The following is an 18,468-nucleotide window of genomic DNA, read 5'->3' as shown; positions in this document are numbered from 1 at the left end:
TAGGTAAGCAAACACTGTGCTGTGCTAGAAGGAAATAAATTCTATGGAGAAAAGTCAAGTTAAATAAAGCGATTGAGATCGAGAAGATCCTGTGCTGAATGTAAATCTTTTCATGGTCCTTCACCAAAAGATCAGCTTTCAACCAAATTATGGCAGCTTGTCATGGAGAAAGTATCTGCCAAAAAAACTAGGAACTCAAAATTCATCTTCTAAATTAGAATAAGGTGTGTTAAATTAGAACAAGATGTTTAAGAGATATATGTGTAAATATTTTTAAATTACTTTACACTTTGTCCAACATTTGGAGAATCAGTGGACCCAAATCACATATAAAAATCTTAAATTCTTCATGTTTCGGTCCCTGGGACAATGAATTCACAACCATAACAAACACTGTATGTATGTCCCTATTTTGACTTATTTAAAAAGTCAGTTAATTGAGAAGGTCTACTATCCTGAGAAAAAGGGCATACTACCATTAGATTTTAACAGGACAAGAATGTAAATGCCCCAAGCTAGTTAACAAGTAGGTGGTTCTTAAAAAACAGTATTTCTTTTACACTAAATATGTGCCGTTTGTCAATTATACCAAGTATCCTTAAATCAGCAGTCTCCAACCGGTTTCTCAGTAAGAGTTTGAATGAGTATGTGTGCATGTTCTGATATTTTCTTCTTATCTCCAGTGGATTATCTTGACGACCTCTGTGGGGGTATACATGCCTCATGAGAAAGACTTTTACTCTGAACATGTACTCAGGGAGATGCTGAACTGAGTGCTATAGAAAAAGGCAGAGAAGGGAAACCAGATGGTTTCTCTCATTCCCAGCAATTTCATTCTAGCCCAAATTCTTACCTGCTCAGCAAAAGAAAGTCCCTGCTCTCAACTGGATTGGTCTTCAGCAGTCTAGAGTTTAGTGGACATGTTACTATAGTTTTAGCAAGCAGTTACTCAAGGTCAAGGCTGGAAAGTCAGCTTCCTGCCCTTTTCACTGGGGCACATTACCATCTCTGAAAAGTTCTGGTTAAGTAATTTTCTTCATAGCTACATTTCCAGTGAAGTTTCTCTTACCCCATACCATGAGGCTATCTGTCTCTTTTTCATTTAAATCTAACTTTCTGCTGAAGTCCATAAATCTGGGAGGAAAGAGAAGACTATCTGGGTTCCAGAAAACAAATGGAAGAACTTTGATGGCTTTCAGCAACCAATGTCTGAACTTGCCTTTCATTACTTGGCTACCATAAGAGCAGCTGAGCTATCTCTCTGACAAAACGGTGGTCTTAGAAATCTTGTGAGTGCATTGTTCCTTAAAAACAAAGTCAGGGAAATTTCAGAGCTCAATTGTGTACCAAGGACTTCTGAGAGTTTGTCAGGTGACATGGGGCAAATGAAATATTTGCGAGAAAGGACAACACTGGAAAAGCAGGCCTCCGTTACCTTATCCGAAGGGGTTCCACTCTCCACAGAGACCTGGCTCTGGTCCCAGCTCCCCCGGCTTCATAGAATACTCTCCTGTGAGCAGAGTTGGAGATCAGCACCAGGCGAGGAACAGCTCCCTGCAGAGGCTGCTCAGAACTGCTGCTGTCTAGGCTTTCCCACAGTCAGCAAAATGCAAAGCAAGATTTAAAAGGAGGCAAGCACACTTCCCAGTCTCCTAGGAGGGATTAAAAACTGCTTAAGGGGAGGGAACTTCTCACCAGTTCATGGATCACTAGGGTAAAGTAAAAAAAGGGGACAAGAACATCTCCATTTCTGCAATAGGATCAAATTATCCCAGTCATATACCATGACACTAACTCAGAATGCTCCAAGTATTTAGGGCTGAGCTCCATGATGTAGCTTTGTGTCTTTTATAAATGGATTTGTACTTTTAAAACACAGTGAAAACTGGAAGGATCCCTCAGGGGGAGGGAAAGTGGCTGACCCTAGGTCACAGGTGAGACAGCACAGGGGCTGGCCCTAGAGAACCCCCTAACTCCTGACATCTGAAGGATTCTTCAAAATCCATTCTTCCTACTTGGGATATTCTGGCAGCTTGATCTGTTTGATCTCACAACGTTACTGAGGTTGAAACAACTTGTTCCTGTTCTCTAAAACCATTCCAAGGAGAGGAGTGAAGTGGGTGGTGAGCTGAGGTGCTTTTGAAAGCTTGGCTGACAGCTCAGCCTTAGCTTCAATAGGTTAAATGACTTATCCCACGGTGTTTGACAAGCCAGAGGCAGAGCTGGGGATCAGAGCTCAGAATGTGATATTGTTGATCTTGGGTTTCCATTCTGGGAGTCTCTGTCTATTGAGCCTGACTGCTCCCAGAGTTTAAGAGGGAATAAAAATGATTTCCTCTGGAGAGCCAGCACCACAGCATGCCTTCATGGCTACTGGAATTTCAGCATGTTCCCCATTTCCTGTTCCCTTATTCTCTCCCAGATTTCAGTGTTTCTGACCATCTGGCCAGATCTGAGGAATTTCCTGACAAAAGAAGATAAGGAAAAGGCCACTTATGTCACCCGGACATCAAATAAAACCAAAGTATTCCACTTTGATTGACCCGTCAACTCATACAAAACTTCAGCATACCCAATATCTGCTTACTTGCTTCAATCACAACCCCTGTTTCCTTACAAAGAAAAGGGATAAGCCCTCTTATTTTTAATTGGTGGTTCTTTTTATAAAAAAAAAAAAATTAGAGTCCATGGAGTCCTAAGCCAAAGGTAGGCCACCTCCTCTCTTATCTCAGTCATAGAATGCATGTTGCTTCCTTAAGCCCATTTTGGAGGCTGCTCTCTAACTCAATCTCCTCACCCCTCCTTTCAAATACCTGCCCTGCCTTTCCTTTGTAGTAGGGATGCTCACCAAATGACAACCTCTCCAAGCAGCCTAGTTTCTACCCAGGCTATGGTTCTATGGGGTGGGGCAGGGTGTTGGGAGCTCATGGTGAGTACCTCACTTTTTCTAAATTTCTATCCTCAAAAGTAAGACAGGAATGGGAAGAAGAACTAGTGAAGTTCTAGTGTATTCCATCTTAGATATAGATAACAGTAAAGCTCAATCACAAAACTTTATAGTTATTTAGCTCCCTGCAAAACTTGATGTAGCAGACAGCAAATGAGCTATTGTATAGTCTCACTACCTAACACAAAAGGGAAAAAAATCCTGCAACTGAATAGGCTTGCCTGACATTGCTCTGGGTGGGAGATTCTTAATTCTAAGGGAAATCAGGTCAATGGAACTTCCCTACTCAGAAATAACTGTCAACAACTGGACCAGTGTTGGTGAGGCGGGGAGTGAATTAATCATGACTTTTGATATAGATCTGTGCTCTAAACACTGTTCTAGGTCACATTTGGTTCTCATGAAATGCTATTCAGAGGACACAGCAAGTAGAAGAGATTCAGAGGTATAAGGGATTCATATTGCCAATGGATAGCTTCTAAGAGGCACAGATATTACGTCCAAGTATAGCATTTCTGGCCTCCTTTAGTACAAATAAGGAATGAGCCCTGAAGGACAGCCAAAAGCTCTGGCTTCTAGGCTTCCATCTGAAATCAGTCAGTGTGGAATCTTTGGCAGGAACCTGACCTACACAATCTCCAACGTGAAGATTTGTGGGCCCATGTCTCCAATGAAGGAAAAGAAATGTGGTTAAGTTTCCCATAGGCATTACACAAATGGAAAAGAAAGCATTACCACCAGATCACACTCACTGTTATCCCAAATTCAGTCTAATGTGGATCAGAAGTTTGATTTAAAAAAAATATATCAGTTTAGTATTAAGACTTGAACTAGTATCTTGTATTATATAGGTTTGGATTTTTTGGATACACATCTGTCAAGGTTCAACTGGAGGACCAAAGAGAACATCAGTTCAGTGGCATCCTCTAGCCACCGCCCTTGCCCTTGCACCACCTCCTGCTGAATCTAGTTCCTATTGGACATTGACTTGGGTTTCTCTGATGCTAGTTGGGAATAAGCAAAACTAAATCAACTAGCTCCACCTTAATTACTTAGCACATGGAAAGGGAAGAATAGAGATGATTTGCTTTTGAGGAACCCAGTGAATAATTTGTGTAAGCACACAGATTTACTAGGATGATTATCCCAATTTCCATCTCCAAAATGGGTGCTTTAGTCTCTAGTCAATGTAACCGGAAACTCCTTAGACTTGGGAGCACCTGAAGAAAAAGGGCTTGGGAAGCATTATAGAATTGCTTGCCTAATAAGAGTGTGCAGATAGCTCTTCCTGTGAGCAAATGCTACTATCCTGCCACTCCTATTTTGCAAACTGGAACTCATGGCTATAGGAAGGCTTGCCAATTGAGCAACACCTGCAGAATTTATCTGCAGCCAAACACAAATGCAAACTCTTTAGTTTGTGTCATCTGGGGCTGGCAGCAGGTAGGAGGAAGAGGCAGCTATTAGCTTACCTGTGCTGGGAATCATTCTGGTCTGTAGATGGTATCGTCAGACACTCGTCATGACCATGGAAAAGACGTACCACGTGTCCACCAAGTAGGTAACCTGAAAAATGATCACATTCTACCATGAACTAATGGGAAGTTTAAAGAGAACACTATGGTTAAAAGGGTAAAATCATGCAGGTCTGTGCCAGTTACAGAACACACCAAGAGATGCATTTGCGAAATTATAAATTCCACGAATTCAGGCCTCAGGCAGAAATAACAAGAAAGTCAAAACAACTCTAACACTGAAAGTTAAATAGAGAGCTTCAGAAATGAGCAAGTTCAACATCAAAAGGAGAGGTGAAAATAGTGTGTCAATTGATATCACTGAAAAGCAAATGAAAATCGAAGTTGCTAATATGAGGAGGATAAGGATTTTCTAGTTACTTATTATGTAAATACATACAAAACCAAATTCCCAGATAAATTCGTACAATCTCAATGTCTAAGCTTTGTGGTAAAATCCAAATCACAGTCCTTGGAAAGAAAGAAAGGTGCTGCGAAGGGGGACAGCAAACTGCTGTAAAGAGCTGTCTTGAGAAATATGTTTAACAAATGTAGATCAAATCTGGATGGCACTCCTAAAGCACAAAGGTGGAAGCAGAAGTACTCTCTAGCATCTGTGGTGGACAAATGTGGATGGTGCTATCAAGAAGGACTAAGTTTTCAGAATAAAAGAATCACAATAATTATGGAGCTCAGATACTAAAAGGAAACAATGAACTTCAAGGACATGATCACCTAGTAGTCTTCAAATAAATTCTGAGCCTTAATTCAAAGAACATATAAGCAGGAGTGAGTCCCCAGTCTGAGCTTGCTTTGCACAAAAAAGAAAAAAAGAAGGGTTTGTTATTCCTCTGAATTAAAAATACAACACCCCCTACCACCCAATTCTCCAGGCTACTCTGTTCTCAGGAGACACATGTGCTTAATATGCTCAATGTCTGATTCAGAATTTTAAGTCATATAATTAGATCACTTAGGGGGGCTGTCATGAACTATTTTGGGTGCTAGATTACAGTAATAGTAATGAGAAATCATGCCAGAGGGGGGGAAAAGGGTGTTATCAGTGCATCTGGTACAGTGACAGTGTAATACTTGTTAGCTCAGGGTTTTTTGTTTTTTGTTTTACTCTAGGCAAGGATTTCTTTGAACTCTAAAAAAAAAATATACAGAAGTCTTTTTCCAATATTCCTATATCTTGTTGTACTAATATTTCCAGCTATATGTTTTTGCATTAAAAATAATTCATAAGGGAATTCTTAATTTTATTTAGAAAATTAGCTCTCTCGGGGATCAAATTCTTGATTAAACTCTCCCTCATCTCCTGAGGGTGAGGCCACTCCCTCTTAGGAGTTCATCATTAACAGTTTGTGGGCTCCTTCAATCAGCCCTATTCACCAGAGAAAACTGCAAGTGCTGGTTTAGGTTTTCCTAACTAAAACATGGTGCCACCGTCAGGAAAGACGCATAATGAGGAGGATTGCTAACGCTCCTGAGGGATGAAGGGCATTTCTCAGTAGCAGATGCTCCAAGGGCATTTTCTGCAGAGCTGAATGGTACAAGTGATGAGCTACCCAGATTACCCCACCCACCACAAAGGCACTCAACACTTCTATGAGGACCTTTTTGACATGATTTGCAAATGCTACTTCATTAATCTCTATAAGCCCTCTGTTGAGACTGAGAAAATTTTATTCCTATATTGATAATGAAAAACTTAACATAGGATTGAGTCAAAACTTTGCAGGGGAAGATTGAAACCTGGGGTTTCTCCTGACTGGAAGAGGAAGGTTTGAGAATAGACTTAAGTTGATGGGTTAACCCCAGCATCCAGGAAGGGGGCTGAATGCACCCTGCCTTTTCACTGTTTTCCACATGTTTCCAAAGAGTTAAGAACTTGTCATTTCCCAGTTATGCAGCTTAGCTATGATGCCATCTAAAACTGGGGTATCACCTTGACAACTCTTATTTTTCTATTTTCAAGCACAGCACTGACGGGCACTCCCACTTTGAAACTTAGTAGGTTAAGGAAGAAAAATAGGGTTAAAGTCTGTGATATACCTATTTTTAAAAATTCTGATCTTGCTGTAAAGTGCCAGAATGAAATGCAATAACCCACAGGTCATTCACATTTTATTATTCTGCTCAGCTGTGGTATTAACTACAAGTGAGCCAAGGCCAGTATGTTTATTACATAACCTGCAAGGTACATTGACTGCCTGGCTCAGGAAAGTATGATACGAGAGTAAAGTGAGATGATGTTATTTCCAAGGAAAAAAATAACATCCTGAGAAATTTTCACTGATTTTTAAATGGTCTTCCATAAGTTAAAGCAAATAACCAAAAACAGTTTTACTGCAGAGGAATTTGTAAAGTATCACCTTCTTGGCAAAAGATCACTTCTAAAATAGAAGTTGCTGAGGTCTGTCTACCTGTAACTCATAACCATATATAAAAATGAAGGTGTGGTGATTCAAGTCTGAATGCATACAGTGCTAAGCTAATGGTGGATTGAAAAATAAATTCAGGATGCTCATGTAATCAGAAGGAAAGAAAAAAATCCATACAGACATCAGATAAATAAATTTATGTGAACTAAAACCATGCTACCTGTATACGAAGACATTCTGGTGGGAGCTGGGAAATGAAAAATGTCAATATATGCACACAAGAGAGATTGGCAGGCTCAGAGCTGACTGCATACACACACAAAAAAGCACACCTTCTTCAATGCTACTTCCTGAGCACGTAGGATGTACATTCCAGAGTGTTTGCATGAAGGAGGCATCCACTTGTATGTTACCATTTGATATCGAGAGATGCTGCAGCAGAAACAGAAATGAAATACTCTTTAAATCACCAGTCTAGTCCTGTCAGAGCAGCTCACCTACAATTTCAAGGATTAAATTAAACAGCCTATCTGTTATCTGTTTTTTTCCACATAGCCTGTAGGAGATTTCTCCACCCAATCTAGAAGCAGCTTCAAAGTGGGATACTTTCTTTGGAGAAGAGGAAGTATTCAGCCTCAGAGGTGGCAGACCAGTTGACTTCATCCCCTCAGCTGGATCCCTGATTCAACGTGAAGTCACAAAATGTCTATTCTCTGTAGGATAAGGAAACTCACAGATGGGAAAAAGAACTCCGGCATGTGGACAAGGCAAAGCGAAATCTGATAGGGTTGACTATGAAAAACTGTTGAGAAGCTTAAAACTTCTCTTTAGGCATCCCCATCCTCCACAAGGGGGCTGGTGTCAGTGATGTCTGCCTGGTTCTCATCCCCAGCTGCGAGATCTCACCTGCATCTTCCACTTCTGCAGCACCCCAGGCTCTAACACATTTTAAATTTTCATTCTTTCTTCAATGAATGCTATTTTCCTGTATGACATTCTTTTTGATTTGTTCTCTACTGGGCAAAAGCTAAACCATGTGGTAAAATCATAGTCACGTAAACTCATGTCACATTAACTCATGTGTGAATAATGCCTGGGACATGTTGGCAGAGTTTGCTGGACATAACACTAGAAACTCAAAGGGTAACTAACAGCTGAGTTCCAGGCCCCACGAGCACCTGGTATGGGAGAGAAGTTTCCATTTCCCAAGTGTAATGTGAAGAGGCATCTTATCCTGCTCAACATGCTGAGGCTCAATTTTCCTTGGCTCTCTACTCCTAAAGGGAAAAATTCCAGAATTGAAAAGCAGCTGTTGAACGAGGTACTTACGAGGTATCTTTCAGAGGACACACTGACGAGGATTAGGTCATCGCCAATTCGAACCTTCTCTCCCTCTGACCTTTGTTTGGAAGCAGGATGTATGGTCCACCAACAGGCTTCTCCTACATGAAGGCTCCTGAGTTAGTTGTTGCTTTCTGGAGGGCAGGGTCTCTCATTCTGTCCCTCACTCTCCTTCCTCCTGATGACAACCCTTAAACTCTCTCTTCCCCTACCTCAGACTTAAATTTCCATTAACCTGTAACCATCCCAGCTGGCCTCACATATTCCCTTGATTACACCTATCTTTCATGTCCAGAATGACAGGGTGTGGCAAAGAGTATTGGAGATCAGTCGTCATAGAAATTAGAGTGCTTTCAAAGCATATAGAAAAATGCTTTCTCTTTTAAATCCAAGAATTTATTTCACTGGTATACTTCACACTTAGACACTTTTATCTTTGCCCCCCACCTTTTATGAAATACTATTAAAACATTAGAAAAGTTTTTTGGGTTTTTTTTTTTTTTTTGGTACCAGGGATTGAACCCAGGGGTGCTTAAGAGCTACTGAGCCATAGCCCCAGCCTTTTAAAAAGTCTTTTAAGACAGGGCCTCAATAAGTTGCTTAGGGCCTTGCTAAGTATCTGAGGTTTGAATTTGAGATCTTCCTGTCTCAGCCTCCCCAAGATGCTGGGATTACAGGCATGTTCCACCATGCCCAGCAGAAAAGGGATTTCATAAAGGCTTAAACCTATAAGGACTAAGACAACAGATAACAAGGTCAGAGCAAGGAAGAGAAATTGTTAGAAAAAGAAAAGCAGATAGATGTTTTTATCCAAGAGAAATCAAACACCCAAGCCTTTGAGTAATAAATAGAGAAGAAACTACCAATGAATAAATATATAGCCTATATTCTTCAGAAAAATTCTCTGGGATTGGAGATAAAATTTACTTGCGAAGGAAGTTGGGTTGAAAAAGGGAGGGCTGGCTGAAAGCTTCAAAGGACATCCAGTCCCCAGGTCCCTTCCCTGTCCTGCACAGTTGACTTTTCCCCCTCCTTGCTACAAGAGAATTCTAGTCAATCAAACGGCAAACTACCAAGGATCTGGCCTTGGAAATACCAGGCACATCAGAGGAGGAAGCGGAGTCCTGCTGAGGATGGAGTAATTGAAACTTTACACTGGATTAGTAAAAGCCCACCTCTTCTCTTCTGCTTCTACCTCTCAGCTTCCAGAGTGCCCACTGCAAAGCAGAACCACGCCAGCTCTGCTGCCCAGAGTTGAAGATTAATTTTTAGGGACTATTTAAGATAAAAAATACTGTGGGCCGAGGGTCTCCCACAAAAGGCCCAGGTCTTGCCACACTACAAGAGCGCGGCTCAGAAGATGTCAAGCCACAGTTGGCTTCCAGACAACTTCTGCTGTCTTTATCTGAACAGGAGGGAAGATCACTGATCACCAGAAACCTGAGCCAAGTCCCCAATACAAAATGACAGGAACAAAGCAGAAAGGGGGCAAGGCTGGAGGAAATAAAGAAAAAAAGAACTTTATAAAATCTTACAATTAATAATATCAGAGAGGTAAGAGGAAAGTTCTGCTTTTCTCTGAAGAACCCCTTTAGAGAAAAATAAAATACCCTTCGATCCTGAAAAACAGAAAATAGGAGAAAAAAAAAAAAGGATTACAAGATAAAGTGGAAAAATTCTTCCAGAAAGAAAAAAGATTAGAAATAGGAGCAAAAAGAGAATTAGAAAATCCATCTAGAGGAATTTCAGAAAGCAAGAACAGAGGAAAGTAACAAAGAAATATTATTATTAAAATTTTTCCATTGCTGAAAGATAATCATTTCCAAACAAATTGAAAGGACCTATGAAGTGCCTCATGTAATGAAGAATAGAGACCTACACCAAGGTCCATTCCTGTGAAACAGGAACAAGACACACTGTGGAATTACTAACACCAGGGTGAAAAGATCTTAGTAAGCATTGGGAAAAGAAAAAAAAAATAGTTACATACTAAGCATCAGGAATCAGAATGTAGATTTCTCAACAGCCAGACCTTAAGCTAGAAGAAAGTCTTCAGGAAGATGAGGAGAAATTTTTTCTCCAATGCACAAAATTAAACTAAACCATGAAGTGCTTATGAAGTTATAATTAAGAAATGTTCGGACAACAATTATCTCCCCAATGGACCTCTGCTATAAAAGCTACTGGGCAGCATGCTTCACCAAGGTGAACTGGTCAACCAAGAAAGAAAAAACCCACAAGATTCAGGAAACATGGAAAGAGGCAAAGGGAAGGCTCTGAATGCTGGTGGATACTTCTAAGAAGATGAAACTGACAGAGGGATAATATAATTGAGTTTAATGAGGGGAGAGTTTCAGTTCTGTGGGAACATTTGGAAATTTAAAAAATGACTGGGTAACCAAAACTTGACCAATAGGCAACTGACTACTGGTCAATCAAAAATTAGCAAAATAAAATAAACATGATCTTAGCCTATCACGTGGCTTATTTCAAATAAAAGTGACAGATAGGACAATGTAAAGGGTTAACGTGGATTTGTTCATTACATAAAAATAGATGTAAATACATTGGGAGTGTGGAGAGAGACGATAGAGAAGAGTAGAATGAATATGAGTTAATTTTTATCAGAACATCAATAGATAACACCGAATCTAAAAGGAATAATAAAATAGCAGTGTGTACCCATCCATCAAAAATGGGAAATAATACTGAAGGACCTGAAAGTGGGTACCCCAGATATGAAGAGTTCAGAGCAGGGAGCTCAGGAGGGTAGGAGACTGATGTTTATGATAAGCTTCAATTTCTCTTTAAACTATGCATAGGTATTACTTTAAGTTTAAACTCATGGGATATTTGAATGGGAAAATGATGTGTATCCTTTATGTACTCTGTGGACCATGGGAGAGCCTCAAGCATGAGGTGAGCTCCGATCAGGCATGCTTGGGAAGGGAAGAGTGCTCTGGAACTCAGGGAGACAGCTGTTCCTTGAATCAAGAGGATGAGCCCATCACTGGCCCTAAAATACATACCAGCACTTTAAGTGTGTGCGATTTTTTTTTAAAAAACAGATTTATTTCCAAGTCTAGATTCTAAAGTTATGACTAAATCCTTAAAAGAATAAAACAACAATAATAAAACAGGAAGAATTAAGTAAAATCAAGGGTAAATTTATCATCAGTTCTGTTTAGAATTTATTACCCAGTGTGTAGGGGGAAAAGAGCTTCCAAATTGTTCAAACCTCTGTCCGAATCCCCCAAACTTTCTCCTCTCACATTTTCCTGGAGATTCCCCTCAACCGATAAGCAGTTTACTTGTTCACAACTCTGAAGATTTTTCTCTGCCCAAAGTGCATTCATAGGATCATCCAGTCAGGAACCAGGATCCCACCCTATTGGATTGCACATGAGTCTCCTCCTATGATGAGGAGATCCCTATCATGGCTGCATGTGCTTCTCTTTCTCCTTCGCAAATACCAGGCCACCCTTATTTAAAGAGAATATGAAATGGGTTGTGGAGAGCCACGTGAAATAAAAGTAAACTACTTTAGGCCTAAAATTTTCATGAAGACCCAGCTAAGAACCCCCGTCTCTTGCCACATCTCATCAGCTGACTTGATCTTGACATAATCTTGATCACGTGTTTGCCTAGTCTGTCACAATTCCCACCAAGTCTGCTTTCAGGAACTTAGAAAAAAGTACCCAAAAGAGTAATATTCTCTGCTATTATTTTTTTCCTTCATTTTTATTGAAGGCTTTAGTAGTTAAAACAGAATCCCTGATCACATGACAGTGTTATTTTTCAATTGCTTCCCAACTTTCATAAAGTATAAAGTCATTTTACTGATATAAATAGAATGACCATATATGACTTTTCCAATTATAAGCTCCAAGATTGACAGTGAGTTTATAGAGAGAGGCCAACTCGTATTCAGAAAGAGGCACTTCACTCATTTGGCAATTTTCAGCAACAGTTGACAACACCTTAGAGGAAATTATATTTTAAGAAAAACACTTTAGGTGAAAATAAAGAAACACCAAATAAAAATTCAAATATAATCTTATTTTCAGGGGGAAAAAAAACTCATAATGGGCAGAGGCAGCCTAGTCTTCTGCTTTGTTCAAAAAGCAGAAGAGGGGATAGGGAGAAAGGTGCTCTCCTTGGGCACTCTTAGGACCCTACTGTGCAATACACAGAAACAACAGCTAAAGATGGTTTAGATATTAGGGTTTTTTTTTGACAACCTATGAACTGAAACAATGTGTATCCTTTATAAGCTGGCCCAATGTTACAGTAACACAGACTTTTGTCCTTCTTTGGCTACCCAACATGGGAAGCCCCTTCCTATTTTGGGAAAATGTCATGATATTCAAGACTGTATTCAAACTAGAAGTACTTACAGTTTGCCCTCTGCTCTGGTTCTTTCCTGTCCTGTCCTTTTCTGGCATCCCAATTTCCAAGTCGGGAGTTCCAGCTTTAGTGATCGTTCTACCAAATATTCTATTTATCTGAATAAATTCTTATTTGGTTCGAGTTAACCTGAATCAGTTTCTGTTTGCAACTGAGAATCCTGGTGAGCAATAACCTAACCTCTAAATGGAGCAGGAATTCCATACTGACCTTGACAGATGGTGAGATTGTCTATGAATATTCCCAGCCATAGACAGCATATAATACCCCTAGGTCAGCTATTCTTCTGCAGTATCATCCTGGTCACCACCTTACTTAGAAGCTACATTTTGACTACCAATATTTTTGATTGCTTCAGGAAAAAAAAAAAAGCCAGAGAATCCCCCAATTTACGATATATACCATTATTAAAAAACAAATGGAATTGAATTGAATCATATGATAATTTTCTTTTTACTACTCTATTCTCTTTTAAACTAGTTCTATCTGAAAAAAAAATCAATGTAGAACTAGTGAAAACTAACACTTTTCTAATATTTGTCAACATCTCAATTATTTACCATGTTTTTCTTTTCACTGTATTTACTTTTATGGTGAGCAACACTGGTTTTCTACTTAAAGGAATAATAAAATTTTGGTCTATAAAATTTTAAGTGTGAAAGTAAATTTAAAGAAAAATATGAAGTAAAAGATACTAAAGGGAACACACTGGAACGGCAGAATTGGCTGACTAACAGCTGGAAAACTGCTTTAGAAATGGCTTGGTCACTGCAGAATAAAAGGGGCCTGCCCCTTTAACCTGGACACTATCCTTTATTATGTAAGCTGTTATTACGCTGCCTTTATTTTTTTTCTTAGCAGTTATTCAGTTACATTGGTTCTTATCAGGAATGATAGTTCTTACTTTAAGTATCAAACCCTAAAGACTAGTTTTTCTCTGAGACTCAAAGAACTTGTGGTTAAAGCCTTATTTTCTTCTTCACACCTAGTTTCTATGTTTCCATACACTTCACACATTCTTTATTTTTATATGGTGCTAAGGATCAAGTCCAGTGACTCACCTGTGTGAGACAAGCATTCTACCCCTGAGCTATAACCCCAGCCCCTCACATATTCTTTCTTTAGTGTTTCATTTTCTAAAATTTTTCCAGACCTGTTTCTTGACCTGATTGGTTTGGAATCCCAAGTGAGTAAGTGAAAGCTTTTAGTACAAAACCCCACAGGGCAGGAGCTCAGGGATGGTGACTTACCTGTGGCTTGCTCCTGTAGACCTACATCAAAGGCAAGCTTATCTGTCTGGGATCTTGATGTCGTCAAACAAGTTAGATACTGCAAAACAAGAGCAGATGCTACTGAATTCAGACTCTTCTATAGGGTCTTGGTACCCCATCATTAGCTAGCCTCAACAGTGAGCTCCTGAGAAATGGGCTCATCCATCTTGCCTATTGGAAGGTTAAATGGTACAATGCTTTTGGGAAATACTTCTATAATAAATTTAAAGCCTCAAAGAGGCTGTTATTTGATGCTCTCTTGATTTAACATACATAACTATATGTTATAGAAATAAATTTGAAATATTAAATATGTTTTAGTTCAATGAAATGCTGGAAATTTTAAGTTGGGAACAACATAAATGGAACATAAATGATCAAGAATAATGGAAAGTTAGATAAACTGTGGTACTTTTAGTTTATAGAATATTATGTTGTTAACAGTATTTATCAAGAATGTGTAAATGCATGGAACTTTGTTTACAATACCCTGAGCTACAAAGTCATATACAAAATTATACGTTTATATAGTTAATGTGTGCAAAATTTAAATGTTTACAACTAGACTAAAAGGAAATTACATCAGGTTAATGGAAGTTGTGTTTAGATAGTGGGGGTTGGGGAGTGGGAACCACGTATGATTCCCTTCTTTTATTTTTCAGTTTGTCAAATTTTCTATGAGTTTAAAAATTTCTCAAAACTACATTTACACTTTTTTTTCTGATTATAAACCTGTACAGATAAAAGTTGAAAGATGATTTTTAAAGTAGCTTATTAAAGGAAAGGAAGCCATGGCCACTTCCTGCCTTCCTCATGGTGGCACAGCAGCACACCTTGGAAATGGTGCAGGAGGTAGATGCTCACTAGGGACGTGCTTCCTGTGCTATACTTCTAGTTTGCTACAAAAAGGTGGAAAATCATTGCAATGTACAGAGTCATATTTCACAAGCTTTATTCCCAGAACTAATCTTCAAAGGAACTACCAGTGCAGAGCCTGTATTAACTGAGTGGAATTTTTTTTTAAAGGAGTAAACTTAATGATAAATAGTATAAGTCTTCCTTTCCCTACCAGCGTGTTAGCCTGAGTTTTTGAAGCCATGATAAATGTGTAGTTTGAAGTTTGCTAAACCTATTTAGGTAGGAAAAAGAGAGGTGTTAGGTTTTTATTTAACCCTATGAATAAGAATAGATTCTAAAAGAGCAATCACCTTTCAATGCTAGAGACAGCAGGGTAAATTTCCCTACTATTAAAAGGTCTCCAGCTACAATGGCCATTTTTTTTTGTTTCAGCTTTGCCATGAAGGACAAATGGATGTTCAGGTCAACTTCTTATCAGTGCCCAGAAAAAAAAAAGAATGCAGCAATAAATAAATTATTTAAGAGGCAATTGCTGATCCTGTGACAACTGCATAGTTCAAGCTTTGAGTTGAGCTTTACATCATGCTGCAGGTGGAAATGTGTGAAATAAAGTCTTGAATTAATGTGTCAGCTTTTCACTAGGGCTAGAGAAAGAAGACAAATCTCCCTTATCTTGCTAGCAAGTGAGCATAATACACTCAGGAACTGAGAGTAAATGTTATTGGAATTGGCCCATATTATACCTGATTGAGATCATAATATTCTTAACCATTCCTGCAAGAGGTCTGTAATAGCTATACTTCAAAAGTCATATTTATTAAACATTTGCAAGTTTTTTTCCCAAGTAACACCGAGTTATCTCCATTCTGGGTATTTGGGTTCTAAATCCCTGATTAGTTATATCCTGACCAGCTCTCTGTGATGGACTGCCTTTTCCCTTATCTTCCTTCTTCCTCTGGATTAACATAATACCTCCAATTTCTTCCAGGATTGAAGGCCATGAACATCATCCCATTTCTTTTAGCTGAGTATAAGAGGGAAAATGTCATAAAAATCCATTCAACTGGTTTTTCTTCTAGGCTGGTTATCCTCGTATACTCAAGAACTTAGTTACTACATGTTCATTTGATCAGTCATTAATTCAAAAATTATTTCTCTCTGTGACCAGGCAGTGTACTTGGTTGGATTGGGCTCAGTGAAGAAAACAACAATAACACATGGCTGACTTCCTGATGGAGCCGGTATGTATCAGATATTAAGAAAACACAAAACATAATCAAAAATTGAGGAAGACAATAATGTACTATAGTTGTTTATATTTCAACTTGTTCCTAATGTTAATTTGGAGTGATTGGTTTCTTCCCTTCATCTTTTTCCTCCTCCTTGAGCGGTGAAAGCCAACAAACAGATAAGCTTACCATTCCACTGAAAGAGTGCCTCAGGAGAATTGCATGACCATAGAGCAGGGTCCTGTGGCCACCCCCTTGTGCTGCCTGTGGGAATGAGGAGGAAAATATCAGCATGGACCAGATGTGGCTTCTCTGAAAGCAAAGCAACACAAACATTTTGGGGGAGAGAGAGAGGGAGGGAGAGAGAGAGAGAGAGAGAGAGAGAGAGAGAGAGAGAGAGAGAGAGAGAGAGAGAGAGAGAGATAGATAGATACACACACACCAAGAAAAAGACTTATTACAAGGGATCCCAAGGAGTTCATTCCAGAAGCATGTGTCAGGCTAATGGGTGAGAAAGGCTCGTGACCACAGCCATGCAACATCCTTGGGAAAGAGCACAGGGACCACACCTCTTCTCAGAAATGGCCCCGGCCCAGGATCAGCAGATAACCAGAGCTGTTCTACCAGAGAAGCACAGGAATGAGAGAGGTGCTACTTACCTTTCTTAGAAACTTCTCAGAAGCCTTCAGAGTGAGAGAGAGAAACAAATGTGATGTGACTACAGCCTAGTGACAGGAGAGTGGCTGGCTGGCAGGAGCTCACGCACACACATTATGCGTCTTGCAGTCTTTTTTCCCTTCCAGGCACCTGTGCCTTCTACCCATTCACTTAAATGGGTCCTTTTAAACAGATCTCACCAACGAGGGATGGCTCTGAAATCCAGGACTTTAAAAGGAACTAGTTAAGCAGAAATGGACACTCTGGTTGATGCGTCTGAGTGCCTTCCCTGCATCACCAGGCAGCTCCACTGTAGACATGTGCTCAGTGGCTCCCAAAGAGTGAAGAGAGGTGAGAGAAAAAGAAAAAGCCATTGGTGTCTGTTTCTTACTTTCTCTTTTAATCTGACTCACACGTAGTTATCCTGAACTGAATAGTATATGAGACAAAACTATAATTTATTTTAATTACAGCTAACTAGGCAGCATGGAAAGCTGAAATCTGCAGGAAAATCTAGACTATTTTGGCATTACACTTCTCATCTCTTACCTCTCTGGCCAACCTGACCCAAGCCAAAGTTTTTGATCAGACAACCCTTTTAGGAAGGCTCTGCCCTCCTCAAACTTGCACAGAGAATCCAAAGCCTGAGACAAAACCCATCAACACTGTCTTTTTATAGGCCAAGGCCATCTTTTATGTAGCCCCTTTATTTAGTTCTGCAGCCTAGAAGCCTGGCTGTTGGAGATGCTGTGCTTGTCTGGAGGGTTCCCTCCAGTCACAAAAATGAGCATTGTGGAGGAGGGGAATCAGACAGCAGGGAGACATGGTCGACGTCTGGCTAAGTCCTTGAGTAATTCTATTTCAACTCTACGTGGATTAGCAGAATCACTCTGTCAAAGAGATGGTTTTTCATGTCATACAATGAGCCTAAAGAGGAGAAAAAAGATAAACGCGGTATCATGTTCCCAAAAAGCTGATAACTAAATATAAAAGCGGCTGTGCTTTTTTTTTTCCCCCCACAGCAATGGAGATATTTAAAATGTTCTTCAGACTTTAATACTTTGTAGGAATTTCAATGCTCTTCACAATATTTCCGAGTTTCTTGAAATCATTTGCAGTAACTTCAGTTTCTGTATTTACAAATGTGTCAACACCTTACATTAAAATTAGACATACTAAATAATTTTCACATCTTGTCAGTCTAAGCAAAATTGTCCCCACACACTTATATTCTTACAAGTTAACTGATGTATCCTTATAGGCTCCTGAAGGCTTATATTGTGGGGCATACTCCCACACCAGACCTATGTCTTAAACCGAACCAACTAAAATTACATTTCCTGTTATTAACCCTGAGTTACATGCTCCTCTGATTCTTTTGTGTTCCTATTAGCTCTATAATCATGAGAAGTCAAGAGTTGTTGACCCCAAAAAGCAGCTCTGAAGAAATTGAGTTCCTCTCTTTCTCTGGTACTACTGGAAACTGCTCTGAGCTCTCAGGACCCTCCTTATAGTGCCACCAGACAAGCAGAGGAACTCAAATGCTCCCCACCCTCGGGATTGAATGAGGAGTCACTGTGCAGAACCCTAGAGCCTTCAGATGTCAGGTCCTACCTCCTCTAAGACAATGGTCCTTAGATGCTGGTCCTTAGATCCTTTTAGGCTCCTGAAGGCTTATACTGTGGGCGCATACTCCCAGACCAGACCTATGTCTTAAACCGAACCAACTAAATTACATTTCCTGTTATTAACCCTGGGTTATGTGGTCCTCAGAATCATCTGGACCCCACTCCACAGTGTTTGGTCCCGCAAACAGAAATGGGGCCTGATAATTTCCATTTCTAACAAGGTCTGGAT

At 39.7% G+C, this 18,468-nt stretch overlaps 1 protein-coding gene across 8 annotated transcripts in view; it reads right to left on the bottom strand.

The window, feature by feature from the left end:
* The window catches only part of Ryr3 (ryanodine receptor 3), a 556,303-nt gene that overhangs the window by 332,797 nt on the left and 205,038 nt on the right, over positions 1-18,468 (bottom strand). For all 8 annotated transcript variants that reach the window (XR_013438866.1, XM_078049887.1, XM_040274327.2 and 5 more), the window contains exons 4-9: positions 16,144-16,218; positions 13,847-13,925; positions 8,178-8,290; positions 7,181-7,280; positions 4,420-4,513; positions 1,436-1,510 (exon numbers count right to left, since the gene is read on the bottom strand). Coding sequence is in view for 7 of the 8 variants with exons in the window: in XM_078049887.1 (XP_077906013.1) it covers positions 1,436-1,510; positions 4,420-4,513; positions 7,181-7,280; positions 8,178-8,290; positions 13,847-13,925; positions 16,144-16,218 (536 nt within the window). In the remaining variant the exon portion in view is untranslated. The remainder of the gene's footprint in view (positions 1-1,435; positions 1,511-4,419; positions 4,514-7,180; positions 7,281-8,177; positions 8,291-13,846; positions 13,926-16,143; positions 16,219-18,468) is intronic.

This window comes from Ictidomys tridecemlineatus, chromosome 5 (assembly GCF_052094955.1).
Source record: "Ictidomys tridecemlineatus isolate mIctTri1 chromosome 5, mIctTri1.hap1, whole genome shotgun sequence".
Taxonomy (NCBI): Eukaryota; Metazoa; Chordata; class Mammalia; order Rodentia; family Sciuridae; genus Ictidomys; species Ictidomys tridecemlineatus.
The sequence above is the reverse complement of the archived record's forward strand: the minus strand, read 5'-3'. Positions and strand labels throughout refer to the sequence as shown.